Source organism: Parus major, chromosome Z, assembly GCF_001522545.3.
Source record: "Parus major isolate Abel chromosome Z, Parus_major1.1, whole genome shotgun sequence".
Taxonomy (NCBI): Eukaryota; Metazoa; Chordata; class Aves; order Passeriformes; family Paridae; genus Parus; species Parus major.
In genome coordinates this window covers 10,688,545-10,704,892 of record NC_031799.1, presented here as the reverse complement: position 1 = coordinate 10,704,892, position 16,348 = coordinate 10,688,545, and the positions used below count along the sequence as shown (strand labels likewise).

General features: G+C 33.5%; 1 protein-coding gene across 5 annotated transcripts in view; it reads right to left on the bottom strand.

The window, feature by feature from the left end:
- SPEF2 (sperm flagellar 2) overlaps positions 1-16,348 on the bottom strand; it is a 73,812-nt gene that overhangs the window by 5,291 nt on the left and 52,173 nt on the right. For 3 of the 5 annotated variants that reach the window (XM_015653333.1, XM_015653337.1, XM_015653336.1), the window contains 6 exons: positions 7,581-7,687; positions 6,374-6,556; positions 4,325-4,417; positions 3,518-3,691; positions 255-443; positions 3-125 (listed from right to left, as the gene is read on the bottom strand). In XM_015653333.1, the coding sequence (XP_015508819.1) occupies positions 3-125; positions 255-443; positions 3,518-3,691; positions 4,325-4,417; positions 6,374-6,556; positions 7,581-7,687 (869 nt within the window). Of the gene's footprint in view, positions 1-2; positions 126-254; positions 444-3,517; positions 4,209-4,324; positions 4,418-6,373; positions 6,557-7,580; positions 7,688-10,599; positions 12,821-16,348 lie in introns of those variants that run through there. The other 2 variants (XM_015653339.1, XM_015653338.1) reach the window with 2 other exon arrangements.

The window sequence follows — 16,348 nt, the reverse complement described above, 5'->3', positions numbered from 1 at the left end:
ACAGGAAGTTTGTATTCTTGGCATGTGTTGATCAAATCTTCCATGAAAGGATGCTTCAAAAGGAGTTCAACTGCAATGGGTGTCAGATCTTCAGCACCTAATTCTTGGTACATCTTAATGAAATGCTTCAAGTAAAAATAATACGTGGTCAATTTATTGTAAAAAAAAAAACAGTAGAAAAGCATAAAGATCACAGCATAGTTTTTTAATGTATGATGCAAGTTACAAAACCATCCTTGAATCAATCTGCCTACCTTATCATAGCTGTCTGCCTTCTTCAGACAGCTAAACCTATGACAGTCTTCATCTTTACTTCCTCCAGTATGAAACACTTTGAGTAGAGATGCCACTGAAATAATTCCTTCACCTGTGTCATTCAAGACTTCATTTTCATCCTCTATTAAAGTCTTTTCATTTGACAATATGTTAGGGGTTGAAGAATCCTAAAAATTTAGGCACAGGTATCATACTTGGGGAAAAACAGTCTGTCAGAAGATGATCTGTTCCAGCTAAATGCCCATTAAGAACCAATGAATTATAATTCCAAACTTCAGTTCTTAAAAAACACAAGTCATCATCTCATAAAAAAATATCTACTGCACCGTAGGATGGAGGAATAGATCCTGAAAGTCCAGAAATAGCCATAATGTTGGCTTTATCAGAAATTTAATAGACAGCTTTTTCCATGAATGTGGCCAACATTGCACGGAAAAATTAGTATTTCTCAGAGCAACAAAACATAAAAATATTTAATAGTTACAAACTACAATACCAAGAACTTTTTATTTATTTAAGCATTAAATTTATTAATTCTGGATATTCACATTTAAAAAGTATGAATTTTCTAGTCCAAATCTAGTCAGCGCAAGAACTCTATTTTGGCCAACAGTTAACCAGCTCTCCACAGATATAGGTACTTTCTAGTTTATGCAGAAAAATTAAGTTTACTTTAAGCAAGCAATTAGGTAACTTTGTAGTGATACTAGAACTGGCCAAAGAGAAAAAGACCCCAAAAACTAAACAGATAACCCTCATCTCTACCTGCTGTAGAGATTTGTGAGCACAAAGATGAGAAAGGACCTCACATAGGTGAACAGTGCTTTGACTAGATTATGCCACATTGTAGATTAACCACTAAGCAGCAGGAAATTGCATGTAATTGAACAAACCATTTCTTTCCTCATTAGGAGGGAGAGACTACTGAGGTTCAATCATGCCTGTGCTATGTGCCTTGGGCCTTAATACATTTCATTTTGAGGAGGAGTAGTGTAATTTACAGTCTTTTTAACACACAATCAAGATGCAACACATAATCAAGATTGCAGAAATATCAGCACTGAAGTTTTGGGTCTCTCATTGCATTGCTTACCCTGAGCTGTGAAACCTACACAACCCGTAATAACCTTATTTAAACTTAAAGTTACTAAAAGAAGTCTCAAGAATATGTTTGTCTGAGCTTCTCTTAACAACATTGAAAGCTTCAGATGTATTTCTGCATTCAGATACCAATGAGAAGTCATTGCAATTATCAACACAGAACAAGAGAAGAGGTACATTAGGTGAAATTCTTTAAGTGCCTATGTAAGAGCCAGCTACCTAAGATGCAAAACTTCTTAGAGATGAGCTGGATAGCTCTTTAAATTTCACCGATGAATGTTCCACTGACAATATTTACTAAATTTCCAGTACCTGGAGTGAGAATTGGGATATTTAGATCACATGTAAATGAATGGCCACAGGGAAAAAACAGCTTAGGTTCTTAATTTGATGATGAAAACCGCTTTAGATGTCTTCAGGACTTTGTATTTGATGGAGCTTGCCTCGAACATGACACAATATCAAAGCACTATTTCCTTTTTGCCCCCTCGTGTTTATGGAATAGCCATCATGAAATTCTCTCTACTAAAGTCTAAGAAAGTTTCTAGAGAAAACTAATTTACTTCAGTGGTACAGGATTTCTTTTATTGTCCTTTGTCAGTATTCAACATTATTGTTCCAGTGCTTAGGCATGGAGCACAAGGCATAAGAAGAAATAAAATATTAAATTCCGTCCAGTGATTCTGTGCACCAGCCTAGATAACTATAAAGTCAAAGAGAATCCACACAAGCAAGATTGTTTATTATCTAATTCTTGTATATTCCCAGGTTTCTGAGGGACTCTCCAAGGTGAATTAGGCACACAATCTATCTGTTTGCTACACTGTGGGACATATATCAGACATAGCACAGATTCTCAGAGCCAATGGCTTGAGTGAGAAAGCAGGCATGAGGAAATGCTCAGGTTAGATGGGACATCTCTCTCCTCAGAGATTCAGTAAATTCTGGGTTGAAGGCAAATGATCCCATTCACTCTTACAACCTCAAGAAGATGTTGACACGTAGGTGATAATGTCAGTGCTCTTATATTCTACCAAACTTGCAAAAAAATCAATCCAAACAGAAAATGGCAAAGAGGAGAACAGGTTGTGTAACTTTATATCCAATGAGATGAAAATTAGAACTTTCCACTGAAATACGGGAAATTAATACCACAATATCTAATTGAGAGCATTCTGTGCTCTTCTTCCTATGAAATGTGGAAAGTATTATTGTCTTATTCAGTCTCTTCAGTGTACAAAAACTCTGTTGTGACAAACTGAACACAGGGAAGTGTAACTTCTGTCATCTGAAATTAGAAAATGCTATTTTGCATATGTATATGATTATGTAGCTCAAAATAATGCCTTTTCTATACTGTTTCTAGATATCTCAATTGTACTTTAAGTCCTGTGCAAATGTTGTCACTGTAGTTGTGACAGGGCAACAAATCATTTTATTATCTTCAGCAGCAACCTCTTTCCAAGGTGTGTACACGTAAATAATTTATGTCTCAAAAATTACTTATACTTCAATAAGTATTCACTAATAAGCAATTGATGCATGCAGTAGGGTAATTCAAGTGTTAAGACTTTAACATTAAAAACATACTCCAGAAATACTAATAATGTTCAAATGACAAGTTTCATTTGATGTAACAATGCATTCATCATGGCTGAAAAAGTAATTTTAAATTTTTTTGTATGAAACTAATTATTATTAAACCTTCTGATTTACTGAAAAAACTAAACATTTGGAAATAACACAACAAAGATGTGTCTGATTACCCCAAAGAAAAGTAGTGGAAAATAAAGTAAGATCGGCAATAATACCAGGTCCTGCATCCTGAGTTAACGTTTGTGTAAGTCAGATTCCAGGGACTGACAGCTGGTCAATTAGGCAAAAGAATTACTTCCATTCATATGCACAAGGAGCAGTCACCAGTAAATATCTTAAACTTTCATTACTGGCAAGCAAATTTCCAGACTTTTGAAATAATCTTTATGAGTTTTATTACCAATGCAATGCTCCCATGAATTCAGTGAGACTACTTGTAAGGACTGGAGCTACCCAGGATAAGGAAATACAGAGAAGTCTAGTTAATTCATAATTTGGAAGTACTACTACTACTATTCTCTAGTACTTTTCTGTAATATTTTACCACACATGGAAGGGAAGCTTCCTTTCTTCTGTGAATATATGTTCCAGTAGCAATGCTAAGTGCTCTGTATACACCCTCAACTGGATCAGAGTGGGAGGCGAAATAAAGCAGCATCTCGATATAGTCCAGCAGAGCAATGTCTTTTTTGGTATCCGCAAATAAACTGAAGAAAAACTATAAAAGGGCAAAAATAAGCAAATTAATTTCTATATATGGAATTAAATGAAAGACAAATCAAGGACTGTAGAGAAAAGAATGGAATACAGTTATTCTATTTACTAGAATATACAGTTATTCTAATTACTGCTAATAAGAGCTACTAAAGAAAATGTTGAGACTATACTGATCAAGGCTGTGATAAATCATGAACATGTGTTAAGTAATGCAAGGAAACAGAAACTGAGTTTTGCAGAAAAGGGAGAAATTAATAAAACCTTGTATCATGACAAATATGTTCAAAGCAGTTTTTGTATTCAGATTATTATTAGCACCCTCTTTCACGGAAAATTCTGTAAGCTCAGATGCAGTCATCATTGCCTCCATTCTTTACAAAGCTGCTTGCTGTGTAGCAAAATTAATGCCATTCAGTCAAAAAGAGGAGTAATTAAGTATTTCTGAGCAGACTATGATTTAGTATACTCAAGGCTGATTCTTGGATTCCTCTCTACATTATTCTGAAGCACCACTTGACCTGAAAAAATACCAAAAAAATGCAGCACTTATTGAAAAACAGAGACCCAAAAACCTGAAATGAGACCTCTCATGTTTAAATAGTGATCTCTACAAAATACCTGTGTTTTCAGTTACCTTTATGAGGTGGTTTAGCCTTTCTAAAGACACAGGTTCTTCGCAACTTTCTGTTATGTTTAGATCTTCATTTCCATTAAACCATAAGCCAACCTGATTTTACAAATAAATAAATAAATAAGTTTATTTTCACATGTTGAAATAAGGTGGTCTTTATATTCTAGCTATTCAACACACAGGTTGATAAGAACTTAATTTCTGGACCTAATCAAACTGAATTTGTTATTAATATATAATGACATAAGAATAATTAAGTAGCTGTTTGTACGTTGTAACAGATACTTGAAAAATTAGTGAAAGTCAAGTAAGATAGAAGTGAATGTATGCTTTTGAAAAAAGTGAAAATTAACTATGTAGCTGTGAATCTATGCTGCTAAAGAAGCAGAATATGATATGGAGTTTCTATGCATGTTCTGGTTTTTTCCTTTCAGGATTTTTTCTAACCCTTACACCTTTTGTCCAGACTTATTTATAGAAGAAACTGTTCATACTGTCCAAACTGTCCATACTATTCAGTATGGTGAAGGTTAGAGGCGAGGCTCTCCTTAGCTTGCCTGCTCCAACAACAGCAAGCACCAAGAGTCCTACAGAGCCAGAGCTACAACTGTAAATTAAAAGTGCTCAGAACCAATTCTGTAGTACTTCCTCTAGACACAGGATCAGCTAGATCTGGATAGGCATGAACAAACTTCCTGCAGAAAAACTCACTTGTGTGAAACCACACCAGGCTGTACAAAAAAACATCACAGTAGGGACAACCCAGCACCACTGGAGATGGGGCCCAGCACTGCGTAGTTTACCAGTATAGGTGCAGAGAGAGAGGACAGCTGAAGCAGCTCAAATCCTCAGTGGAAGGTTATTCAAATCTGTTGCTTATTGCATATTTACTACCTTGTAATATTTAAGTAATTCATTTAATTGCTTGGTTAATATTATATTTTAAATTGGATCCTACACTGAAAATGTACATTCTTGGTCTGCATGTCTTGTTAGCTTATTGGTAAACTCTTCAGTAAAACTTACAACAGAAAAATAAGTGCACATGGATCTACATTTTTTGTGGGTTTTCTGTCTGTGTAGAGTTTATGTATTAGAAAGTCTGTGGTGGGCAGATATTGGCAGGTGCTTCTGGAAGTTTTAAATGAATCAAAGAAGTTCTGAAAATGACAGGCCTCTGGACTAACACAGCCTTTATTTATTTTTCTTTAAAATCCAATGCTAGGTGATAGGAAAAGAAATTACAATAAAGGTCCTATGAAATTTACTCAAAACAGTTGGGAAATTATACTTATTATCTTATTATACTTATTATCACCAAACAAATACAGAAACTGGCACAACTGGAGTATCTACAGACACCTATATGTGCATATATATGATACTTCTAGCTAGTATAGTGTGAGAGGGTGAACCAGCAAGCATCACTCTAGGTATTATTAAAAATGCAAAGTAAAAGTAAGTGAAAATGAACATAATTTTGCTGAAAGAACAAAAATGTACTTATAATACTCTTTCTGAAAAACCTTGCTGAACTATGTGACAATTGAAATAGAAGTCATCTTCAGAAAAGTGATCAAATAATTTTATAATTTTCCATGTATTCAAGTTTTGAGGAATAATCTTGAGAAAATTAATTATTGGAAAAAATCTAGAAACATTTAATTAAAATGAAGCTGATGAGATGAAACTGAAATCCTTACTTTTAATTAGAGGAAATGATCTTATTCAGTGTCAAGTGAGTTAATAATCATCAAAGTGCACAAAGAATGATTTCATTAAAACAGAAAGGATTTTCACTTGAGATTAATTAATGGGAAAAGTAGGAAAATCAAGTTAAAAGTACGCTTAATTAGCTGATTTGTGGAACTGTGGATGAGATATGTATTAGGCCATAAATTTCCTGAAAACACTTTCCACTAGAAAGCTCCTTCAGACCTAAAGCATTTAAAATTTAGACTGTGTTTCTCAAGGTGAATAAATCAAACAACATATTCAATTCAGGGAGTTTAACAAGATAAAATTTGATTGAAAAAATAAAAGGATTATAACCTGTGTATAGTGTTCCTGTGTAATGAAGCCTGATCCAGTGACATCAACAGACTTGAAGACATGCAATGTTTGGAGGAGCTGTGTCACAGATGGCACAGGCCAAGGCTCTGCTGCTGCCAGCAAGAATCTGCGCCAGTCAGTAAGTTCTGAGTTCACTGTGAATTCAGATGCCATATTTTCTAACTATAAAACCAAAATAGAAAATGCTGTCAAATGTGTACATAACAGTCTTTCAATATATCCTTATATCCTCATGTATCCTTAGATATTTTCCTGGACAGGATGTACAAGGTTCTGCAGTGAGGTTTCACATTTCTATAAAGGGCAAAACAAAAAAAGGCCACAGGCCATGGTCTACTGCCATGTGCAGTTGATATCTCTCTAAATAAACACCCTGAGTGCCCAAATAGGTATCTATATATACCTCAGCTTGTGCTTTGAGAATTTCCTTTTGTAAGTTATCCATGGTAAATTTAAGTCTCATTTAAAAATGGTTCTTTTAAGGAAAAAAAAAAAAGTCTATTATTAAAATAAAGATAGGATTTATAAGCACTAAAAGTTCTCAAAGAATACAGAGCATGGGATACATGCACATTTGGTCTATTAATAGACAGTATTTGACTGATAGCTTTCCATCGATAATTAATTTCCTGTGCTGACATTAGGTTTTTATATAGTCAAGATGACAGATGTGACTAGTTTTCACTAAACTCACTGGAACTACACCACTTTAACATTAAAATGTTTAACTCATGCAGTTCATCTGTGTGAAGAATATATGAATAAAGTGGTGAAATCCTGTAAAATTCAATTAAAATCTTAATGTGAATCATGGCTGACTATCAGAAATAGTTATCAAAACATGTTGAAACAAGTAAATATTTTTATTCCATAGGTTTACCAGCAACATCTGAAAGAGAAATTAATTCAGTATGGAAGATTAGGAAGTTTTCATGTTTCTCAATCTGAAAACCTGGATGGTGTCTTAAGAAATGATATAATTTGCAAATTATAAATGAATAAAGTGCTGACAAAATGCCTGGCACAGTGACTTCCATGATACTTCCCTAGTGAAACAGAAGAATTTTAAAGAAAAACTGGCAATGCCCAACAGTATTATAATCTTCATTTTATCATACTAAGGGCAATGCTGCATCTTCTACACAAACCAATACTTGAGCTGAAGAGAATATAGGGGTTAACTTACATCTGCAAGTGTTAAGTTCTTCCATGCATCAGGAAAGCAATTTAGTCCAAGATTCAAATTAACCAAGCCACTAACAGTCTCAATAAATACTTTCTTTGGTATAAAACCTAATAAAAAATCAATATAGAAATATGTTTAGCCTTTTAAATAGACTTCTTTTGTTAAAAAAAAAAGGTCTATTTTTAAATTTTAATGGCCATATGAGAAAGTAATTTAGTTTCCATTTATGGACTATTGATAATGCTAACATTTTCCAAACCAAACATAAAATCTCATTTTAAAACTAATCATATGTGACCTATCTAATAGCAAAATTTCAAATATTTCACTGCACTGCAATTCTTCTGGTACTTGTCCTGATCATCATTAAGATCACTAATCCATCCTCACGCATTCACAGACAACAATCTCATAGATTTCTGTGTATTGAATACCTACCAACGTTTTCTTCCACTCTGCTCTGTTTTAATCAATCATAAGTCTATCTTCACTCTTTAAAGCAAGTGTATGCTAGAGAATAGGGTGAAAAACAAGAACTGTTGTCTGTTGAACTCTGAAACAAAATTTAACTGTTTGAAAATCCTCTCATAACTCACATTTGGGAGTTAAAACTAGCTCCATTTATTTTATTTTAAAGAAATCCTAAGAAAAGATCAGTTAAGTCCAGAAAACCCTATTCATTTTTTTAAGCAGGAATTGATTTGCTTATGAGCAAACAGAAACTTCAAATTTCATGTATAGTATTAAAACACAAAATTATGAAAAAAAAATTTTAACAGACAGATATGGGTCTTTTCTTTCAGAGTTGGACTTTTCTGTGCGAGATCACTGCAAAACCTCTGCAGTAAAACAAAACATGTAAAATAAGTTTCAAGTTATTTAAATTTTGCGAGATAAAGCTGATTTGATTAGGGTGTGATCAATTCCATGGCATCAAAACAGGAGTTTTCAGATCACCTTTAATAGCAAACACAATCAGTGAAATACTGGAAAGACTTACTTATATTTTTCCTTGTTCCAGTTAAACTTCTTGTCTGTTTGAAAAGCCAAAGCTGTTCACATTCTATGGCTGAGACACTTCGTTTGAAGTGAAACAGTGAAATGAGATTTAGGTTTATTAAAAAGATATGTGATAGGAATATGAAGAATGTGTTTGAATATTAATTCCATTATGTCGCTATTCAAAATCAAGTTGCCAATTTGAATTAATAGTCTGCATCTCTGTAGATCTGTTTATCTCCAATCAGGAAAACCAGGATTAATGCCCTCAACACATCTTAATGCAGCAGAGAAAGTCTACACATATTTAATCTTGTAGAGAAGAGGACAAAAATAGATTTAGGAAGCTCAGTCTGTTGGGACAGGAGGGGAAGGAAGGGAGAAACACCCGGACTTGAAGCCTTTGTATCCTCCCACAAATTTCAGCATGAAAGCAAAAGCTAGGAAAAAAATACTATCAGTGATAACAGTGTTCTGATGTCACATCTTGATAGTTTTTGAGTTTATCTACATTGAGAAAGAACATCTTCTAAAAATTGTGATAAATCATGTGCTGTTTCCTGAAGCAGCTTGGATTGCTAACATAATAATTTTAAGTTAGATGGAAATTTGTTTTTTTCATGAAAACTTCAAGCCTCATGAATCAGATCATTTCCATATAGCACAATGAAACCTCATCACAGGGGCATCATTACTGGGACATTTCATCTAAGATTCAATAAACCAGGTAACATTTCAGTGGTTCATGGGGAAAACAAGATATGGTCCATGAAGGAGCCAGTGAACAACAAAAAACAACAGGGAAATATTTTACATCTTCTTTGCAGTCTCAGATTTTCTAGTGATTTACCATAAAGAGCCCAGCTAATAATTTTTACTTTGTTTTCTGCTAAACATTTCCCTTTCCATTTGGTCACTGCCAGTCTAACTTAGCTTTCATGATGTCACACCATCTTATGGTTTAAACTGTTTAACTCCTACTATGATTTCCCTACAGGACAATAAAATATGTAGTTCCTATATTTTTATGAGTTTCTGACTTCCTGAAATTTGATTTTCTTCATAGAATTCTAAAAGGGTACTAATATCCTCATATCACTTTTAGTGAAGGTACCTGACTTCAGAAGCATATAATGAAAGTATTTGAGGGACAAGGAATTTAAAGAACTTGCATCAAAACTAATGTCTGAAATTATTAAAGGATTGAAATTTAAAACATTAATCACAATTTACATAAACTATATAATTGCTTATATTAACTATAGAACTGCTGATGTGCTCTAGGGCAACTTCTTTTACTTTACTACATCCTCCTGAAACATCTGACGAGGGACAATTCCAGTTATAACAGTTTGAAAATTTCAAATGGACTGTGACTTAATTCCTCCTACTGACATACGTAGAAGGAATGAGAGTCTCAAATGAACAGAGGAAATCCCTCATAAACATGAGGGATGAAATATATTCCTCACTGTTTTTAGATATTTTGTCTATACTTGGTGGATTTGGCTATATATTACAGAGCACAGAACTGGTTTTGAGTATCTGATTATAATACCAAACAAGAGGTGACTCATCATTTCAACTCAAGGGCTTCATGATCACAGAGAGATGCTGAGAGTGGGCAGCTACACAGATGGTACCCAGAAAAGAATACCGGTGTCTGCAAATGGTATTCTGCAAGCAGTGAAAGAAAATAATGTCCTCTAGGAAGGAAAAAGGAAAACAATTCCCAGAATTGGCTTTTTCCACTTAGAAGGTCTCATTTTAAAAAAGGTATGCTCTTTACAAAATCCTTTTATATGTACAAAATAAAAGAAACCAAACCTAATAAGTTTTAGTTGAATAATGTAGGAGAGTGAATAGAAAATTAAACATTTTTAATTAAAAGGAGTAGCAGGCATCTTATAAAACGAATCAGTATTCATGAAGATTTTGAAAAATCTGAGAGATGGTCAGGGTCAGTAAGTAAGTTTCACCAGAAACAAATCAAATCAGATCAAAGAACTTTCTGGAAATGGACTGCATAAATTGATACATTTATTACATTGCAGATAAAACAATTCAGGAACAGACTTTGAGCACATTGAAGAACAGGATTAGAATTCAAAGTGAACTTCAAAAATTGGAGATAAAGTCTAGAATAAAAGTACACTATTCAATAAAGATAAATGTCAAGTGCCCCACTGGGCTGACAAAATGAACTGAATAAATATCCCAAAGGGAATCTTAGTGCCAAAGTAAAATTTCTGTAGGAAAGTCTCTAAGGATTACAGCAGATTACAATATTATGAGAAAGTACATAGGAAGTCATTGAAAAAAATCCTTTTTTTTTCCCTCCCCCCTAGATGTTAAGTCTTCTGCTACAATACAACTTAAGAAACTCTAGATCAAGAAGGATGGATGTAAACAAAAGACATCTCAAAAGAAAGCAGCAAGAATCATCACCTGCTTAGAATATATCTCCTGAGACGTGAGGTTGAAGGAATTATGCTAGCTTCATGGATGAAAAGAAGATTATGAGAAAACATGCCTCCACCCTGCAGCATGGAAGTGACTTTAGTGTTACAGAACTACCATTTTTTGGTTTTTCTTTCTTTTTTTTTTGTTTTCACCTGTGTAATATCCTTGGGACACATTTTCAAACTTTTTCTAATCTGAACATAATTAAAAATCTCCATTTGAAAACTCTGAGGAAAAAGAACCCTCTTGGTATTTATTATGTGATTTAAAAGAAAACTGTCTAAATTCAAAATTGAAATATATAATAAACCACATATCTAATAAGGTAATCCATTAAATCCATAATCCATAATCCATCCTGTTGCTTATTAGGCAAAGTATATCTAAGCTTTTTTTTTTTTTTTTTTTTTTTTTTTTTGTCTATGAAATCACAAGTACAGATATTTAATACAACACACAGTAGTGATCTCTACTTCTGATCTCTTCAGATTAATTCTCCTGGAGTGGACTAACATGCTTTAATCAGGCATTCCTTCAAAACCTACTCAATTTCTGACACACTGTTTATACCCAGAAGTAGTATGAGCATCTTTGCAAAACACCGAAAAGAGACTGTATGTCTCATACACACACACACACACACACATACAATATATATATATCTGTGTGTGTGATATAGCATACACAGTACAGAGCAGAGCTGAGTAATGCAGTAGGGTGTGGGATACTGGGAATCTGCTATTACTACATACATTTTATATTGAAAATAGAGAGTTATCTTGATTTAGCAGAGAGTTGATTCAAAGGCAAATGACCTCGTATTCATTTCTCACAAATTACCTGTAGTACATCTTCTTTTGCTGTTGGAGGAACCAAAAAGGGTCTTTAATGATTTAATTTTAGCTATCTTTTGATATAAATCACAGCTATTTCCTTAATAGTAGAAATATATTCTGCTGGTATGCTTTACCTTTTGAAATTATCAAGTGGAAAGGTGCATTTAGAATACATAGAATTGTGAAAATACATATTCTCTAAATCATACTTATTCTCAGTTCCTAGATTAAAAATCAAGATACAGTATTCCAATTGCAACCCTTACAAATATTCTTACAAGGAAATAAAAAGTAGTTAAAGCTGTGACATGTATTAATCATATCCTGTCTGTAAGAGTATTTGTTATGGGAAGATTAATTCATGCAACTAATAATCAGAAATGGGAAGATGGATCTGTTCTGCCTGTCTAGGGAAGACTTCAGAAGATCAAGTCTGAGGAAGGTCATGTTAAAGTTTATCTGGTTTGCACATTCCATCAGGGTTTGTATTGGAAGAGCCAGATTTAGAAATAGCATGGTATCTTCTAAAAATATTTTCTACTCTACCCAATGTTATGGAGTCCATGCTCTTCAAAATCTGCTCTGCAGAAGCTGCATCTGGTGAAGCAGAACTGGCAGCTTCCATGCAGGTAGCCCAAGCATGAGCTTCACTACTCTGGTGCGTGTTTATAAATTCAAGTTTGAAGTCATCAGTGCCAGAACAAAAATTATGAATATTTTCCCCCAAATCCACATTATGTTTACGACATGGTACACAAAACATTATTCCCCTTTCATCATCATATTTTAACCAGGAGTATTTTGTTAGCCATATTTTTGGGAACTGGTGATTCCTCTTTGTTTTCTGATGTTCCAAATCTTTCTTCTCTTTCCCTCTGTCACCAACTTCTCTGTTGCTAGAAGAATTAGTCTTGCTTTTAAATTGCTTCAGTGCTCTTATGGCTATAATTTAAAAAGAAACAACTAAATAAAAAATAATTTTTATTTGATAAAATATCAATTGAATCTTTTATTTTTTTGTCCATTTTTATCTTGTTAATTTGGGACAAGAGTGTGACTTGAAAGAACAGTCATGAAACAGAAAAAGGAAAGCAGATCTACTCTTAAATCTCTTGAACGCTTCCAAGGATTCTTGCAAGAATTTGTCAGTTTTGATTTTGATTATTAGACATTTGTCAGAGTATGCAACCCATGAAGTGCATCAGCATCAATGCTATTTTTGAAACAGCGAAGAGGAAAGTTTTGAAGTGGAATTCAGAATGGTCTTTTAGGCAAAATGTCTCCAAAAACTACTGCTGCAGCCACAAACTTATTACTGTGTCCATCATACCTGGTATTAGCAGAAATATTAACTTGGAGGAAGTCTGTAAATACATAATCAAAAACCTGACACAGAATGCCTAAGATGCTTACATAGTAGCTGACATTTACCTGCAAATGACAGTATTACTGCTCTCAGAACCATATATGCATTCTTAATGCACTGAGATTGTTCTCAACTTTTCCCAAATTATTCTGAAGATGGCCACCCTTATATTTTGTAGGAGCAAATCCCATAAGCTGACATTTTGAAAATTTTATTTCTAGGTCCCATTTATCTCCCACTTTTGCCCAGTAATTTAATGATTCTTTTAGTACACCACTGCCATAATTTTAGGACTTTGAAAAGAAAGCAATCAAACAAGAAAGAGAAACTGCATACAGAATGGAAGCAATAAAATGAGAAATCTATTTGTTCACTGGGAACTAACAAAAGTAACTCTGCAGATGACCTAAAATCTGACTCTCCACCCTCCTTATTGTGATGGGTACATCAAGAAGAAAAATTAATGAGTACATTAAGCTAATCATAGAGAGAAATGCTATTTCTAGTGCTTTAAAATGTCTTGAGAAAAACAGTTTTTGTATGCCACTCTTTTCTATTTTAGAAGAAGGAGCAAATTTTTATATACATATAATACACAATTTGTGAGAACTGTTTGTTCCCATTGTTGAAAAAAGTGACAACTTGTTCCATTCTATTCTAAGCATCCTGAAAGGTCATAATATTAATAAGTTAGGAACATGCATTAAATACATTTTCAGTATGAATTATTCTTGTAAAGAACTTAAAATCTGAGGTAGCAGCTGTGGTCCACATGGACAACAAAACAGTCTCAGAAAGTTTTTCTGATGTGTGCCCAGGTACCATGAACAGAACTGAAAAGAGGAAGAGAAATATTCTTAACACAGAGTAAAGATTAAAAATCTTCACTAGACAGACACAAAACCACAAGGTAAGGTGAAAAAGAGGTGGAGGGCTGGCGAATTGGACCTGAAACTTGAGAAGTAAAAAGGGTGTAAGAGACATAAACATTTTAAGACCTCTATAGTGCCTACCACTTCTTTAGGCATACAGAAACCTGTGGAAATTTGCTGGTGATTAGGGAAACATGAATCAGAGTAGACCTGTGATGCACCATCAAGGGTAATATTCCCTGTACGATGAACCTTCAGTGTTTCCAATATTTTTTTCAATTCACATGGAGAAACTGGAAATACAGGAAAAGTTGGAATCTGTCGCAGTGGTACCATGGAAAGAATACCGGATACAAAAGGAAACCAGCCTGTACTACTTATGAAGCAAATTATGAAGCAACTTCTTCCTATAAAGTTTGTTATCAAATGAAATCAAGAAGAAAACTAAGGTGGGAAAAGCTACACTAGGAAGAATTGGTTTTCATTAAAATCTTCTTAAAAGGCAGTACCATTCTCTGATACACACAGTGACTGGCAAGCCTTTGCATGTTTCAATAAACAGTGAAGAAACTTTAAAAAAAATGCCAAAAAAATTAGTGAAGATATAACAGATTATTACCACTAGTGAAACTGAAAACAGAAAAAACAAACATTTAAAAAGCAGCATGACATCAGCATAAGTTTACACTACAGCCTGTGAACCAGGACTGTGACATTTTAAATGGAACCTGTGACATTTAAAAAAAGAGCAATCACTATGCCTCAGTTATAAGGGTGATAGACAAAAGAGTCAATTTCTTAATGATACAACAGTCAGTAGAGTATTTTCTATAGGCACTGTATAAAAATATCTCCATAAACTGATGAAGTAGTAAATGTCTATTAAACATTCAGATTATAAATTTACAAAGGCAACAAAATACTAAGAGATTGTAAACTCATACTAGAGAATTATGTTACCAGTTATTCCCTTACCATAAATTTTTACTAAAATATTTGAACGGATTAGTATTTCCTTCTATTTTCACTGAGAAAAATGTTTCCATAGCAGTTCCTGCCTAGAACTTTGGATAATAATCCTTTGCAAATTACACACCAAACTCTGTAGCAATTTTATAATGATGAATGAGTGAAATAAACCCTGAGAGCTGAATTATATTCTTTGAACTTCAGGACTCTAAAAGGTAGTAATATGGGATAGTTCTACCCTTTGATGAAAAAGATGGGAGTATCAAAACCACAATACTTTCCATCCAAGTTGTTGATAGACTCATCACTCCCTATAGGTCAATTTCACTGTAAACATTTGCATAATCTATTCACTAATTATTACTGGTGCTACTATATTCCAATCTTCATTAAATAGCAAGAATTGGGACTTTAAACTTAGAAGCACTGAGAATTAAGGTATTTTGTTGCTGTACAGATGCAGTGAGGGATGAGGTCCTCTGTCATGCTGACTGACTTCTTAAAATTTTATACATCTTTATCTATCTATATATACACATATATATACATACGCATACATACATACACATATATTTTTTTTTTTTCAAATGCACAGAAACATGTTAAATATGTTCCACAAATTTTTGAAATTAAATAACATACATGACTTAGTAAGAGTCATAAAAAGAGGTGTAAATTAAACTATTGGTGGAATTACTAAGTTTTCACCTAGAAAGAAATACTTCCTCTGTCCACAAATTTAAAACTTTAATATTTTCAAGCTTTAAAAACACACATTGAAGATAAATAGTCCTTAAAAGATACGTTAGAGATGATGAAACTATTCCTATGCTCTCATATGGATTCAATCTCTATTTGTATCAAAGTCAGGCAATTACTATTCTTCAATTGTTTCTACAGAAGTGCTTGGGGAAAGAAAACATAACATGTAGACATTATCGAGGGTCATTATATAATTCTGTCTCCATAAAATATTCCATTGAAAAGGTAACATTTCAGCTGAACACACACTTTAATATAACTGTCTGCTCCCAATCTATCAACACAGTAAAATTCAATTCACAAGTTCATAATTTGAAAGCAAACAGCAATGCAATATGGCCATTTTTTGTCCCTTATAACTTAGCAGACTAATAGTTTTAGAAATTAGTATTTTAAACAATTTTTGGTTATTTGATATAGATTTTTTTTTTTTAAACCTTACTGGAATCTATTTTACCTAATTATAGAATCATTTCTGTAATTAAACTGGAATGGGTCATA